We start from the raw sequence: 15811 nt of genomic DNA, 5'->3' as shown, positions 1-15811 counted from the left end.
TACGAAATCAGTTTTACCCCGGTTCTTTTTATTCCTCGAGCATCCAGAGATGGCACCGGACTCAGTAGTCATTTCACAAAACCTTTATTCATCTTTAATCATCTTCATTTAAGCATGCACTTCTAGAAGGGAAGACGAGGCCGGTGTGTCCCTCTGCAAAATCTTCACCCCTTTGTTAGTTACAGCCAGCTTTATAGAGGCGTCCCCATCATAAAACCCCCCACGGTGTGCTGCAAACTCTATGTCTGTGTCTATGTGCACGAGCACATGACTGTGTACGCATACCTGTGTGTATGTGTGTGCACGTGAGTGAGTGTGCGTGACAGTTAAAACACTGTGGGTGTAGGTGACTCCCTAGAGGTCATAAAACCCATCTCCCTTCCAGACCACAGTTATCCAGTTACAAATGTTGAGACCTTTCACAGTTCAACTGGGGGAGGGGTCTCCTACAATCTACTCCTAAATTCATGACACAGTCAGGCCTTTATTACATTGAGGGCAGTGTCAGTGTCTCTACAATAATTCTACATTCTATGTTAACACATTTCTAAACTCTAAAATAAGCTAAACATTTCTACAGTTCGCATGTTCTCCCCACGTTTGCGTGGGTTCTCTCCAGGTACTCCAGCTCCCTCCCACAGTCCAAAAATATGCAGTTAGTGGGGATAGGTTAACTGGTAACTCTAAATTGTCCGTAGGTTTGAATGTGGGTGTGAATCTTAATTCAAATGGTTGTCTGTCTCTGTGTGGATAGATATCCATAACCCAAACCTATATCAATAACAAAATTGCTCCAAGATATTTTTCAGATTTTCTCCCATACAGGACCCATAGATGTGATTTGTCATATGTTTTTCCAAAAGCCAAAACACATGGACAAAACAGTCATTCTGTGCATCAGTTTGTAAAACACAATTGGTTTTATGTTTATCTAAATGACATTATGAGTGAAAGAATATAAAATACAAACACTTGCATCATAAGCTACATAAATATTTACTGAGTTGTTTTGCTGCTATTATATAACTTTTAAAAAAAAATCTGCTAAATTAAAAAATGTAACAAACATGAACAAATCAGATGGTGTTGTTGGGCAAATTGTGAGGAAATGCTAAAAGTTTTGTAGCATTTGGCTGCATTTGGCGTGTTGCAGTGAACTCAGCTGTATTTCAGTAATAACTATTATGATCAGATTGCCACAGCAACTGTGGGGATCTTCTTGCTTCGCCTTATTGCTTTAGGCTTCACTGTGATACATGCAGCATTGATTCTGCAAGAAACTGTCAAGTCTTATATGGCATGCTTACATCTCTGTTACTTTGCTGGGCTGGAGTTTATTATCTATAAAAACACATGCATCAGAAAATCAAAAAAGAAGCACAAATGTACTTACAGTATTCCCATAACAGTTGTGTTTGCAGTTGTGCTCTGTTATCCAAATGTTGGAGATTCAGTGTGTTTTTTGTTTTTTTTAAAAAAATGTAGTCAGAGATTTAACATCTTTATTTCCTTTAATCTGCTGTGTGGTTACTGAATGCTATTACATAATTATATAAATAGTTATCTATGAATGCCTTAGTTTTAGAGCTGCATTTTAAGCAGCCGAGAAAAGCTGAGAGAGGGAGCAGGACTTCATCTTGCTTCACACGTTAGTTTCACTTGCTTCCTGTGGGTGAATTTATGACCAAACCACAATTTCTTCATAATGGAAAAACATGGTAAAAGAGTCTGCATTGATGTAATGGGATACCTCACATTAGTGAAGTTCAGCTTTATCAGTTAACATGAAAAATTTCACTTTTTTAGACACACATTTCACTGTTGTGTGAAAAAGTGCCAGGATCATTAACAGGTGAAAATTTAGCCCGGGTATGTATGGCACCTCTCTTTATCAGTATAATTTGATACGTTATTCATCTATTAATGATTTTTTAAAGTGCCTAAAAAACTTGGTTTCGTTGGTTGCAGTCTCTCCCAGCTGTCTTCAAGTCAAGTCAATTCAAGTGGCTTTTATTGTCATTTCAGCCATGTACACTTGTACAGTACAGAGTGAAATGAGACTGCATTCCTCCGAGACCCTGCTGCTCACATATAACGGACAAACACAGAACTACGTAAAGTGCAATGTGCAAAAAACTGCAAAAATAAACAAGACAAGACAGTGTAACACTAGACAGAGCAGGACGATACAGACACAAGACAGTGCAATGGAAGTAAGCAAAATGCTGAGTATTGTGCAAAAGTAACTTGGTGTGTGTGTGTGTGTGTGTGTGTATGAGTGTCAGAAACTGCAGATAAGTGCTTGGTAGTGACGTGTATGAAAGTGTGCATGTGTGTGTCAGTCCAGTCACTGAGTGTTCAGGGGTCTGATGGCTTGGGGGAAGAAACTGTTCTGTAGTCTGGTAGTGAGGGCCCGGATGTCTTAATGTGAAAAGTACTGTGTACACCCTGTTACTTTGTTACAAAGTACTTTGAGGTTACTTTGTATACTCTAAAAGGAAATAAAAGTATAAAGGTGGATTTATTAATCAAGCAGTTTAATATTTTTCTTTCACAGCCTTTAGTGTGTCATCAGCGGTTTGTGGCCCTCAGCAATGTCCTTCCCTAACCCGGCAAGGACAAAATAAATGTACATTCTTTTAATTACGTTTCTTAATTTATCCATCTACATCAGTTCCAACCCATCATTTGAATAAGAGACTAACCATATACCATAAAAATCTGAGTGTACAGTAGTTATGCCTACAATCACTAATGATGGTTGTGAAAGTAATTATTATTGCTGGTAAACCTTGTACCAAACCTAACATGCAGACAAGTAGCAGACAAAGACAACAAAATGTTCTCAGTGAAGTTTTCAGGCATTATTATTATTTTTAATCATTGCAGTTATTTCAGTATTTAAAACACTTCCAGGAATACAGCATTTCAAAGGTTTTGTCTGGCCTTAAAGTTTGATATGTTAAAACCCTTAACTATAACTAACAAAAAAAAAGAGTCCATCGATGAGACTCTCAGCAGCCATAATAATCACATTACTAACTTATAACATTATGACTTGGTATTAGCTTAGTTAATAATTTGAAGACCCATATGAGTCTACAGGAAAAAAAGTAAAATAAAAACTTTTCACAAACTTACGTCTGCCTGTTCCTCATCTCCCAGCATGCTTAAATTAATTTACAGGGATCACAAACACCTGTTATTAGTTCCAGTAGAGTAACAGCATGCAGGTAGAACAGAGTTTATTTTTACTGTTTAGATATTTGTTGTTATTTACTGGGGTTTTTTTCAAATAGTTTTGCAATAAAGTTCTCAAACTTTTACACAAAACTTCCAATTTTGTTTCCTGTGAATGGTATCTATTCAAAACCCTGCAAGAATACCACAGACCTCGTGTGTTAACGTTAAATACATGGCGTTCCTCTGCTACAACCTGCCCCATTACTGGGGTGTGTTGTAACACATGCTACAGAGAATTGTAACAATTAGAAAAAAGAAGCAAAAACTGAATCCACACCAGAGAAAGTACACAAGAAGTGGTTTAGTGGAATAAAGGTTTTTGTGTTTATTTCCCTACGACTGACCATAATCCAAATTCACTCTTTTGGCTGGGTGTGCAAATTAGTTTAACAGAAAAAACTTTCACAACACCACAAATACTTAATAAACATTTTTTTTATTATTAGTCCCATGCGAAAAAGATAAGTTTGTGTGATGGGGTGTGGTCTGCGGTGTGGCTGCAGGGGATGGGTGGACCAGTGGGTTCAGGCTGTAGTGTCACTGGAGGTCACTCGATCCTATCATTATGATCATCCATCCCCTATTTTTAAGGTAGCTGCCAGGGCTGGAAGTGGAGACTGGTAGCTGAGCATGGGTCATACTTGCTACAGTCTCATTTAAAGCTTATATATTATCTGTATCAAAAATACAATAGCAGTGTGCATGTAACCCTATAGTGCAGGCTTGGTGAGCCCAATGACTGCACAGGGTAATTTTACCCAAACTTCCTCCGGCTTTGAGCTGCCAAATGGCTCCATACAGACAAAGGTTTTTATCATCTGAGGTCAGAGTCTTTAGCGTTAGTTTTCATTTCTTTAACAAGTTTCTCTTTCTTTTTCTTCTGATTGCCTTCAGTTTTTCCTAAGACATTCTTTTTGCATTTTTTTCTGTGACTCTGTCAGCCTTTGCAATGATTTGTAGAATTAGCTCAGTGTTATGTGGCAGATCACATGTTCTTTAGTCACTGATTTAACTGACTCGCCCTTCTTTGAGACCTCATCAGATGCTTTTTTTGTTTTAAATATCAGCAGGCACACCTCAATCATTCTTTCTTTTCCACTATCTAGGTATGCTGTAAAAGTACAAGTACATGCAAAATTAATAAACTATTCATACTTTGGGGAAGGGGGTGTTGGAACACTTTTATAACATACGTTAGAACCCACCCCACCCTTGTCAGTCATTGTATAATTAACTGTATTTGCGTAGTGCATTAAAATAAGCAGGGGAAAAAAGCTTCACAGTTTAATATAAGTCATTTTATCTGTAGCTGTTTAATTACTAAACAAAGTTTAGTGCTGGTCAAAAAAAATACTTTCGTAATGCAAATTATCATCGGTGTATTTGTATTGTTTAGTTTCACTATATTTGTATAACAGGTCATTTGATAAAAACTGCTTGATAAGTTTGTGCAGCACCAGGACAGTATAAACATGTCACAGTATGCTGTGGACAGATCTTGTTAAGGTGTGTTAGTTCTGTTGAAAAAGGGAAGGAAGCTGAAAGAAGAAGTGTTAAAACCTCTTTGTTTCCTTCACAGTTCTTTGGTATCTGCTGTGCTGCTGCTTCACTCTCTCTCTTTACAGAAAGTTGTAGAAGTTTTCAGACGTGTCACTGCTGGATGTGAGGATGGGAGCCACTTTGCTCTGTGAGCTGGGCCTATTCTGTGAGTACATCACTGAGTTCTATTGTTTGATTCATACTGATCCATAAACATGTTTTAGTAAGAAGAACAGAGCATCAGTCATTTGTACCATTGCAGGTCATGTGATCAGAGGACTCTCATGTTTGTTACCAACATGGTTGTTTGTAGACTGGATTAGATTTTAGTGCACTGACTCAGATCAGAGTGGAGCAGTTTTAGTTTATCTAACAAAGGTTTGTTTCTCCATCAGTGATAATTTGATGCATTTAAAATCATAATTTAAAACCAATCATAGTAGACACTGCTAAAACCCCAAATGTTTTATTTATGCCATACTTGATTATTTGAACCAATGTCTGAAGTTTCTGTCTTTATTGTAGTGCTCTGTACGCTCCTCTGCACTGGACACACTCAAGGTGACTGAACAGTTGTTTTATTTTATTTATGATTTTTTTATCTCCACATACTGCATCACTCTTTAGCATTTTATCTTTCTGTAATTCTGTATTTATTTATTTAGAACTGACATTTTAACTAAAAAAAAAAACATTTTATGAACACAAACACAGATTGTTTCGTGCGTAAAAGTGTTTCAGATTTCTAATGGTGTGATTGTGTTGGATTCTAGATGCTGTGCTAGTTATTGAACCCAACTGGTCCAGTGTTGTTATTCAAGAGTTTGTTACCTTCATATGTGACATGAATGAAGGTGAAGACGCTGACTGGGAATACAAAATCAACAAGGATGGTCGAGAATTTATCCCCTACAACACACACAAAGACTATACATTAGAAATTAGCTCTAAGGGTGACAGTGGTGAATATCAGTGCTCTGGTCGCAAAAAGAGCTCACATAAAACAAAGAACAGTAATACTGTCTCTATAACTGCATTAGGTAAGTCCTCTGTGAACAATAGCATGAATTGTTCTGTTCAAATTCTCATCTGAATAATAAAGTAGATTTAATTAATGTTGCTACTGAAACTTTTTTCCTGATGCATGAAACGTGAAGCTTCAAACAGGACCACTGTATTTTACCTGTTATTTTGCTCATGTAATGCTAACATAATGCTAAATACTCCCTCACTGTTTAATCCATCATTACTAGATGTACCATAGATACAAATAATGACAAAACAAACACAAAATAAAATAAGAGACATTAGGAATTTCCAATAATTTAAGGTGAAAACTTATGATGCTTCCAAAAATTGGACTCTTCACGAATCAGTGTGTATCATTCAGCATTAGATTATAGTGGGACTTCTTCGGGCCAGAAAATAGACAAACAGTTATACTGATCTTATTAAGAGATCTGGAACCTGAAATGCAGAACATTAAAACATAGTTTAAAACATAGTTTAAATCTAGATCTTTTTTTTTTATTTATGTTTTTTATTAATGGATCACAATGCATATTTCCTTCCCTTCTTTTTCATAACAGCAGATATACCCAGGGCCACACTGACAGCAGGAGCAACAATCATACCAGTAGGGGGCAGTGTGACACTGACCTGCTCTGTGCAGAACTCTGATGGATGGAAATATGAGTGGTTCAGACGAACCCAAAGAACCTCTGAAGTTCAAATCAGAGATCAACAAAACAGAGATATCAGAGTATCTCAAGGAGGAATCTACAGCTGCAGAGGAACAAGAGGAAACCCAGTTTACTACACTGATATAAGTAATGATGTCACCATTGAGAAAACCTGTGAGTTCAGTAATTTAGTTTGAAATATACATTCACTCATGATTATCAAACATACAGTGTGAAGTTTTCTGTGTTGATTTCATGTTTCTATTTGTATCTCAACTGTTAATATGTGTAAACAGTTTCCAATAAAGTTGTTGTAAAACAACAACCCAACTGGCCTCAGATATTCAGAGGTGAGACAATCACTCTGACATGTGAGGTGCAGGAAGGAGGTGAAACCACTGAGTGGGAGTATGGATGGAGACGACCCAGGACACCCACACAGTGGACACACAATAATGATGTGACATTCAGAGTTTCTGAGTCCAGCAGTGGAGACTACATGTGTAAGAGTCGACGCAGAGATGACTCATATTCTTCAACAGAGTGGAGTGAAGCCTTCACATTGTCAGTATCAAGTAAGTTTATTGTGTGTATATACAATATTATTATTATTATTATTGTAGTATTTTGAGGCAACTGAATCTAGTGAGTTGAACCACCTAACTACATAAGCTAATATATTTTATATTTGGAAGTATTGAAAGTTGTGATTTTCTTCTGGACCTTCTTCTTGCATTTTTGAAAAAAGGGTCCAAAGCTGGGCCCAACTCAATCCAACAGTACCATAAGACCTAAAAGCCCAAAAAGAACAAAGTGTTGCACTTTGCAGAGAATTTAAAGACATAAAAATGCTTAATTGAATATCATAAAGAATAGAATAGACTAGACTAGACTAGACTAGACTAGACTAGACTAGACTAGAGTAGAATAGAATAATCCTTTAATTGTCCCACAAGGGGGAATTTGGTTGTAACAGCAGCCAGAAGGACACATATACAACAAACAGTACACAGGACACAGAACAGAAACACAATTTTTCTTACATATTTACATTAAGGACAATGGTTACTATAAACAGAGTACTGTACAGTTATTAAATTAAATAAAAATAACTGCAGATAAGAGGCAAACCAGGTTGTAGTGCGAATCGGTTGATTAAATTATTGCAGTTACAGCGCAGATGTAAACATCTATGATTGTTGGGAGCAGTTTTGATTGTACAGTCTGACTGCTGCAGGGAGGAAGGACCTGCGGAAATGCTCCTTCATGCATCTAGGATGAAGCAGTCTGTCAGTGGATCTCTGCAGTTCAGCAACATTTACATGCATGGGGTGGGAGACTCTGTCCATCAGAGATGTTATTTTGGCCAGAGTCCTTCTGTCTCCCACCACCTGCACTGGGTCCAGGGTGCATCCCAGAACAGAGCTGGCCTTCCTGATGAGTTTATCCAACCTCTTCCTCTCAGCTGCCGATAAACTGCTGCTCCAACATACAACACTGTAAAAAATGACGGATGCCACCACAGAGGTCTTTAAAAGCGCTCCCTGGACTCCAAATGACCTCAGCCACCTCAGCAGGTAGAGTCTGCTCTGACTCTTCCTGTACAGAGCATCAGTGTTGTGGCTCCAGTCCAGTTTATTATTCAGGTGAACACCCAGGTGATTATAAGAGTCCACTATCTCAATGTCCACTGGTGTCAGTGTGGTGGGTATGCGTCTCCGGAAGTCCACCACCAACTCCTTGGTTTTCCCGGCATTGATCAGCAGGTGGTTCTGCTGACACCAGTCCACAAGTCCAGAGTCCACTGTCTGTACTCTGAGTCGTCCTCACCTGTGATGAGGCCGACTATGGCAGAGTCGTCAGAGAACTTCTGTAGGTGGCAGCGTGGGGAGTTGATGGAGAAGTCTGCAGTGTAGAGGGTGAAGAGTAAATGGTGCCAGCACAGTTCCCTGTGGGGCCCCCGTACTGCAGACCAGCATATTAGAACATAAAGAACATCATAAAGAAAGCATAAGGTCATAAATTGCTGTTAATGTGTTTTTGTTTCTACTTGATGAAACATCATGTGCGTCTTCTTCTTCTGTATTAATGCATTCTATAATTATTGAATTATGTGGCTACTTACTAGATAATAAAAAAGACAGAAATGATGAAAGTGTCATGGTCCGGGGTCGAGTGACCCAGTATTTGAGTTTTATGTATCTTTTGTATTTATTTGTGCCTTAGCTTAGTTCACCTAGTTAATTTCTAGGTTGCTGTTTAGTCTTGTTGTCTCCCCCTGTACTAAGTCTCCCTGGTTCATGCGTCATGTCTGCGTGGTTATGTTTAGTTCATGTCATGTCTAATATCCATGTTTCCTGTTTTACTCTGAAAGTCTGTATTCAATGTCAGTGTATTTAGTTTCACCTCTCCTGTCGTTAGGTTCATGTGTGTCAGCTGTGCTCCCATGTGTGGCCACTTCCCCTGATCATCCCTCATGTGTATTTAGTCTCTGTGTTTCATGTAGTCTGTGTCGCGTCGTCTGTGTTCCCACCCTCCATGTTGTCACAGCCAGTCTTAGTATTCATAGTTACGGTTTCCTGTGTCTTCATAGTTTTTCCTAGTTATACTTTCCCAGTTTAGTCATAGTTTAGCTTGTCACTGCGTTTCTGCCTTGTCTGCACTCCTTGTCACCAGCCACAATAAAGGCTCGCTTTCAGTTAAGTTTACTCCAGTCTACTCTCGTGTGTTCGCACCTGGGTCCACCACACACACCACCGCACGGTCTGCCTCCTCAGATCGTGACAGTAAGAGTGAGTTGAAGTAAAGCCATCAGTGTTAAAGCTGCTCGGAACCTTTAAATGTGTGGTCACAGGAAATGGAAGTAATACTGCTAGAGCATCATACACTGAAGAAAAGGTCAAGGTCTAATTTAAAGGCAGATAATAGCCTTGCGTGCCTCAGGTAGCACAGATCAGGGCAGTGTGATCCTGACCTGTAAATTGTGATGTTGAACAATATGTCTTTTTTTTCCTGCCTTTGTTCTACATACAACAGCAGTTAAACCAAAGGCCCAACTGACTACTAACAGCAGAGACATTCCAGTAGGAGACAAAGTGACTCTGAACTGCTCAGTGAACCTGTCATCTGAATGGAAATACTTCTGGTACAGAGGTAATAAATCCTCTGAACCCCTGACTACACAAGATGCTGCTCCTTCAGACGGACAAATTAGTTTCCCTGCATGTGACACATTGGACTGTTTAACAAACTAAATATTTCACTGATTTATGATTCTCTTATCAAACGGTCATCTCTGTACGTTCCTCTTTAACCCTCATGTTGTGTTCATTTTCTGTTAAACAGTTTTTTGTTTTTTTTTGTTCTGTCAAAAATGGCCGTTCCATTAAGATCATCATAAAAATTATAATAACATAAAAACTATAATAATAGATTCATTATCACCACTTGTTGTGTTTGGTCTTTGTATCAACTTAAGTTCTTGTGAACATTACAGTTTTTGAACGTCTGTTATTTCTGGTCTGTCTGTCTCTTAATCTGAGTTTATGCACCTTTGAGTTGTGAAAAACATCATTTTCAGGTTATTTTGACTATAATAAATAACCAGATAAAGGATAATATGCTGTTTATCACAGACTCATTTGGGTCAAAGTTACCAAGAACATTTGTTTTGAAACCATTTAAAATGTATATACAGTCACAAAGTGACACCTGTGGTGTTGCTGGTCAAACTGATGAGGCATATTTCATTTGTTTGTAGAGGAAACGATCCCAAAGTTAAACTTGCTTCTGACACAGCTCCTGACCAAGAGCGCAGGAGATGAAGAAATTATCATCTTATGTCACTGAGACCTCCAATCATCTTCAGATCCACATACTTCACTTGGTTCTTTTCAGCAACACCGTCTGCAGGTTTCCCAGTATAAACCTGCATGTTCCAGGTATAATTTGTCCTGGCATCACATGGTGCCCAAATCTTTATGCCATATTTAGAAGCTTGTTTGGCATATACTGTTTGAAAGGGCAGCATCCCCTAAAGCAACCAGACCCAAATCCACTGTCACATTTAGACTTGGGATACGGATGAGTGGCTGCTGCTCCACACACTTGTCCCAAATTTCTCTGATCTCTGCAGATTTGTCTTGTCAACAACGCCATGGTCTTGTATCACTGTTGTCAAAGTTAATCACCCGCAACAACATGTAAAACTTCTCTAGTGACATGATGGCCTGAAAAATTGTCCCACTACTCTGCATCTCATAAACTGCTGGTAAATTAATTTCTGGATCTGTACACATCACTCAAAATCAAAAGACCCATATATGCTGTAACAGTCACAATGGTGTGGTGTCTCTTTAAGACAACCCAAGTCGAGGGTTAATGTTGTCATCAGTATGCGCCACTGCTCTCTGTGATTGTGTGGACATGTGCTTGCACGCTAGTGCATGAGGAGGGACGGATTTTATGTTTTACCTCTCCAGACACCTTTGTTTGCAACGTTATGGGTTGTACGAACACTGCACGCTATGTTTGTTAAGCTGCAGCCGTTCAACCGGGCTTATATGGTTGACAAGAGAAGATATATTAAAGAACACACTGTGGAATTCCCAACGCCAGTGTGAGTGTGTATTCTTTTGACTATCCTGCTAAGTGTTTTTGCCGCCTCCTCTCAACCACTAAACACAACCCGACGTTACAATGCTTTGGTGTCTTTCTGGGTTACCTCCTTCCAACTAGCTTTGTAAATCTGTTTCCTCTCCAAGTTGCTCAAGTTTACCTCTTTGGTTTTGAAAGACAGTTAGAAACCATTCAAAGGGAGATTTGATGTCCTCAAGGATACAGAACATTTTGTAGGTCCTGTAATCATCCTGATGGGATTTTCAGCTGAAAGTCCATCTTGAATTTCAGGTGGGGACAGGTGTGTGTGTGTATATGCATTGTCTTGTTGTGTCCTCCATCCATTTGTAATGATTGAACATTTTTGACCAGGAACACATGTAATGCAGATTTTTAATGTCTGCTGAAATCCTCTTTGTGGACAAAGATATGGAATTTTAGGTCAATCTGCTCAAATTAAATAAATTTCCCAGCGATAAAACTTTCAATTCGGTAACATTTGACCGGAACACAACATGATGGTTAAACTGCTGATACTTTAAGAGCCTCCATGGTGTCTCTCCTTTCTGTTTGCACAGTGAGTAAAACTGTTGTCCTGAGCTGCCTGCAGACAGCTGGATCATTGTTGGAGTTTTCCTGTTAAGACTGTCACGGTCCTGAGTCTGTGGACTCAGTGTTTTCCTGTTTGTATTAGTTATCCTTGATTTCATGATGTGTTTTGATTCTCTTGGTTTTGATTTCTATCGCTAGTATTCCTAACTCTTTAGTTCCTTGGCATTTTTTGTTTATGTATTCCCAGTTTTGTCGCACCAGCAAATAAAGCTGCCCTTTAAGTTAATGTTTTGTCTCCGAGTCCTGCACTTGGGTCCAGCCACACAACTCATCGTGACAAAGACAGATGTAAACATTAAAACATTAAATGTCAGCATGAATCATGGTCCAACTCACATGAAACTGTCAGTCTGAAGGCATCACTCCATCCTGTTAAGAGATAGTCACTGCTACCCCGACATCTGTAGTCTCCACTGTGGGACACTGAAACTCTGCTGATCCTGTATTCACTGGATGTTGGAGGGCTGTTTGTGTTGGGTGCTGTCCATTCATATTTCCACACCTTTCCTTCACCTCCCTGAATCTCACATCTGAGAGTGATTGTCTCACCAATGAATATCTGAGACCAGCTGTGCTGCAGTTTCACAGCAGCCAAAACTGTTCAACAAACAAATAAACAGAAACAATAAACAGAAACAAATCATGTGGGAGCAAAAATAAATTTTAATATATCAAGTCTTACTTTAATTTAAACATGAATTTGTTTTATTTCACAACAAAATTTAACCCTCACCTTGTTTCTGAATTGTAACTGCAGCACTGTCCTCTGTGGAGAAAACTGGATCTCCTCTCCCTCCTCTGCAGTAATAGATGCCTCCTTCTGAAATACTGATCGTGTGCTCTGATGTTCCAGCTCCTATTTTCTGAGCTCCAGAAAACTCAGAATCACGTCTGAACCAGTCAAACTTCCAGCCAGCAGAGCCCTCCACAGAGCAGCTCAGTGTCACACTGCCCCCTGCTGGTATGACTGAACTTTGTGCTGTCAGTGTGGGTTTACTTGCTGTTGAAGTTACAGGAAAAGATAAACATCAGATTGTCACTTGCTTCAGGAATAATGTCTTTATAGTGAATTAAGTTTTAAAAGAAAAAGTAAGAATTCAAGAAAAATAAAGAAGTTTGTAATATGTTGAATTCAGTAAGTGCTTAAGAGCTCACAACTGTGTGTTAAGAAAATGGATGGATGGAAGGAAACAACTGTCTTCAAATCAAATTTGATGAGAATCAACAACTGGCAGCAGCACACATGAGGACAGCACAGGTATCTCAGCTAACTGTTAGCCAGCTAGAGAGCCAGGAGCTAACGCTGGATGTATATAACATGATGAAAATCAGAGTGAATCAAGAATCAGGTGAGAGTGTTTTTATGCTCTGCCACCAAACTGTTCTCCTAAATGCAGAGATAACTGTTAGCTGATCTGAGGCCAGTTGATCGTGGATGCTCTTAGCATCAAGATTTTTTTGTTAATCTGCCTTTTTGTTAAATATCCGACTTGTTTTAAGGATCACGATCACATGTAAAAGATGCATAACCAATGCACAGTCAGCAGCATTTATCAGTCATCATAATTCATACAGATGTTTTTCATACTGTATGCTATCCCCGACCCCAACCAGGGCTGTGATGTGATAACAGAACTCTTCTCTGTTGATGATCAGCCTTTTCTTTTTTCAGCATCTGTATTTTCAGACAGCAGCTCTGCTCATTCTGTATTTATTGATCATGTTTGTTCAGCTTAAAATAAATTTTAAAAACAAACAAATAAAGTAATTGTGTCATAATTCAGAGCTGCAGTGGTGAAAACCACACACATGCAGATATTGAAGACACTGAGTTCATTACATCCGTGTTTAATATTTATGTTACAAAGTTTTTTCACTCTGGTGATAACTGTGTTTTTTTATCACCACATTTAAAACTGTTTCTCACTGATCTTGTTACTAAAATAACAATATTACCGAATGAAATGTGTCCAACTTACATGATACAGTCAGTGTGATGATGTCACCGCACAATGTAAAAGTGCAGCATTTGTATTCTCCACTGTGAGACTCTGTAGCTCTGCTGATTCTGTATTCAGATGTTGACGGTGGTTCTAACTTGGCTGATGACATTATAAACATCGAATGGCTTCCATCACTTTCCTGAATCTCACATCTGACAGTGACTGTCTCACTGCTGTATATCTGAGTCAAGGGTGGTTCGAGGATCACGGTGGGCTTATTGGGAACTGTTCACATAGAAATATCAAGTTAGAGATTGATGGAAGCATAAAGTCATTTTGAAGATGTCCTGATTTTTATTGCTGCTGTTAAGAGTCAAAAGATTTACTGCATCCTTGTGATGTTTGGACTTGAAAATAATAAGATGTGTTTTCATGAAACAAATGAAACAATATAAATATTCTGAATAAAACAACAGAGTGACTGCACAGATCTGTGAGGCTGAGATCAACACATAAACACACAAAGTCAGAGTTTGCTATTTGTCCGTGTGAGCTGTCCACTTTTAAATTGTAACAGGAAGTTTTATTTTATTAACGTTGAGCCGTTATTTTTGCATTTTCATCTTTACATTTATGACCACAGTTTTCATGAGTTCTTTAGGATTTATTAAATAAATAAATTATTAATATTATGAGGATTCAGTTACTGAACAGTGTCTCAGCTAATCGAGACACTTGCCTGTAATTTAAACATGATAATCCCCTGTAGTTGCCTTTTATGTCTTATCCTGAACACTTCACAGCTGAAAACACATGATTGAATATTTTCTGTATCAGGGAAAGGAGCACAAATAACACGAGAAGTGGCTGCAGATATTCAAATGTAAAATTCTTGAAACAAGTAAAGTCATCCTCAAATACACAAATGTGTCTACGCATGAACTGAAGATAGCATCAAGAAGATTTACTGAGCTTACATCATTCAGTGAACTGTGCACATTTACAGCTGGTATAAACGCTGGTTTCTAAATCAATCTCCTCGTCTGTTTGGAGAATCTTTTTTTTCTGAATTTATAAACTCAGCAGTTTCCTGAATGATGATTGCATCACTTTATTCTATGACTGACCCTGTTGTGTTCCTGTGCAGGTGTACCCATGCCTGTGTATCCTTGGAAAGAGCAGTGGCCACCACATCAACACATGTCATACCATGAGCTCTATGAACTCTTCCAATCTGGCTTCAGAACACGACACAGCACTGAGACTGTTCTTATCCTCATCCTCCTGGACCTCTCTGCAGCCCTCACACCATCCTTCCTTCCTGCGTAATCAATCATCGTCTTCTCACTGGTACCGTGCTCTCTTGCTTTCAGTCAAACCTCTCCAACAGAGCACAGTTTGTCTTTGTCACCATGGGAGACTTCAGCTCCACCTCTGCTCCAGTTAACCACTGTGTGCCCCAAGGTTCTGTGCTTACTTACAAATCCCTCAATGCCCTGGCATCTTAGTATCTCTGACCTGGGGTCCGTTCTTCGTACATCGCTAAGTAAGTTAGCTGGATTTGATTGTTGACGATTTCGCGTGATCTTGGATCGTTCGGTTCTCCGAAGCTCATCCGGGACTTGCTGTCATAGCAACAGATCCGTAAGCGTAAACCTGCTTGGGAGCAGGCTTACTTTATGTAAACAGGATTAGATCGCGGCCACTCAGGTATGTCCGCTTCATTTATACGAAAGCAACAGCGATATTTTTCCACTGTTTTTCCATAAATAAATATTATCAATGTAACTAAAGATAATGCAGTATTTGATTCTGTTATTGATTTCATACAGATACATACAGGTCATTTCCTAAAAAAAGGGAAATGTACTATTAATCATTCTATTTCATGTATTTGATTATGTCAGATGTAATTCATATTTTAGAGTTGTAATAGTAAATTACTTCGTGTAATCAAGATGAGAGACCACGGCTATAAAAGCGAAGGTGGATTTGGGAAGTCTGTCGCAGCCATGTCCTGTCCGTTTGTACGCGAGCAACCCATTGCGGAAGGTGCAAGATTGATAAGGAGAGTTTTCAGAATTCAGCGTGTATTGCGGGATAGACAGGATCCTTTAGCTCAGCGCGACAGTGTGCTCATAGAGAGATATCGATTTTCCCGTGAGGGTATTATTT

General features: G+C 38.9%; 1 protein-coding gene across 1 annotated transcript in view; it reads left to right on the top strand.

Annotated features, from left to right (window-relative positions):
• Positions 1 to 4866: 4866 nt before the first annotated feature.
• Positions 4867 to 15811, top strand: part of LOC146390970 (Fc receptor-like protein 5) — a 60978-nt gene continuing 50033 nt past the window's right edge. The window contains exons 1-5 of the mRNA XM_084923873.1: positions 4867 to 4948; positions 5308 to 5343; positions 5556 to 5822; positions 6372 to 6638; positions 6761 to 7039. Of these exons, the coding sequence (XP_084779999.1) occupies positions 4912 to 4948; positions 5308 to 5343; positions 5556 to 5822; positions 6372 to 6638; positions 6761 to 7039 (886 nt within the window). The 5' untranslated portion in view covers positions 4867 to 4911. The remainder of the gene's footprint in view (positions 4949 to 5307; positions 5344 to 5555; positions 5823 to 6371; positions 6639 to 6760; positions 7040 to 15811) is intronic.

Source organism: Perissodus microlepis, chromosome 3 (genome assembly GCF_051167445.1).
Source record: "Perissodus microlepis isolate ML-2025 ecotype Zambia chromosome 3, ASM5116744v1, whole genome shotgun sequence".
NCBI lineage: Eukaryota > Metazoa > Chordata > Actinopteri > Cichliformes > Cichlidae > Perissodus > Perissodus microlepis.
Note: the sequence above shows the minus strand (reverse complement) of the source record. Positions and strands in the feature narration are given on the sequence as shown.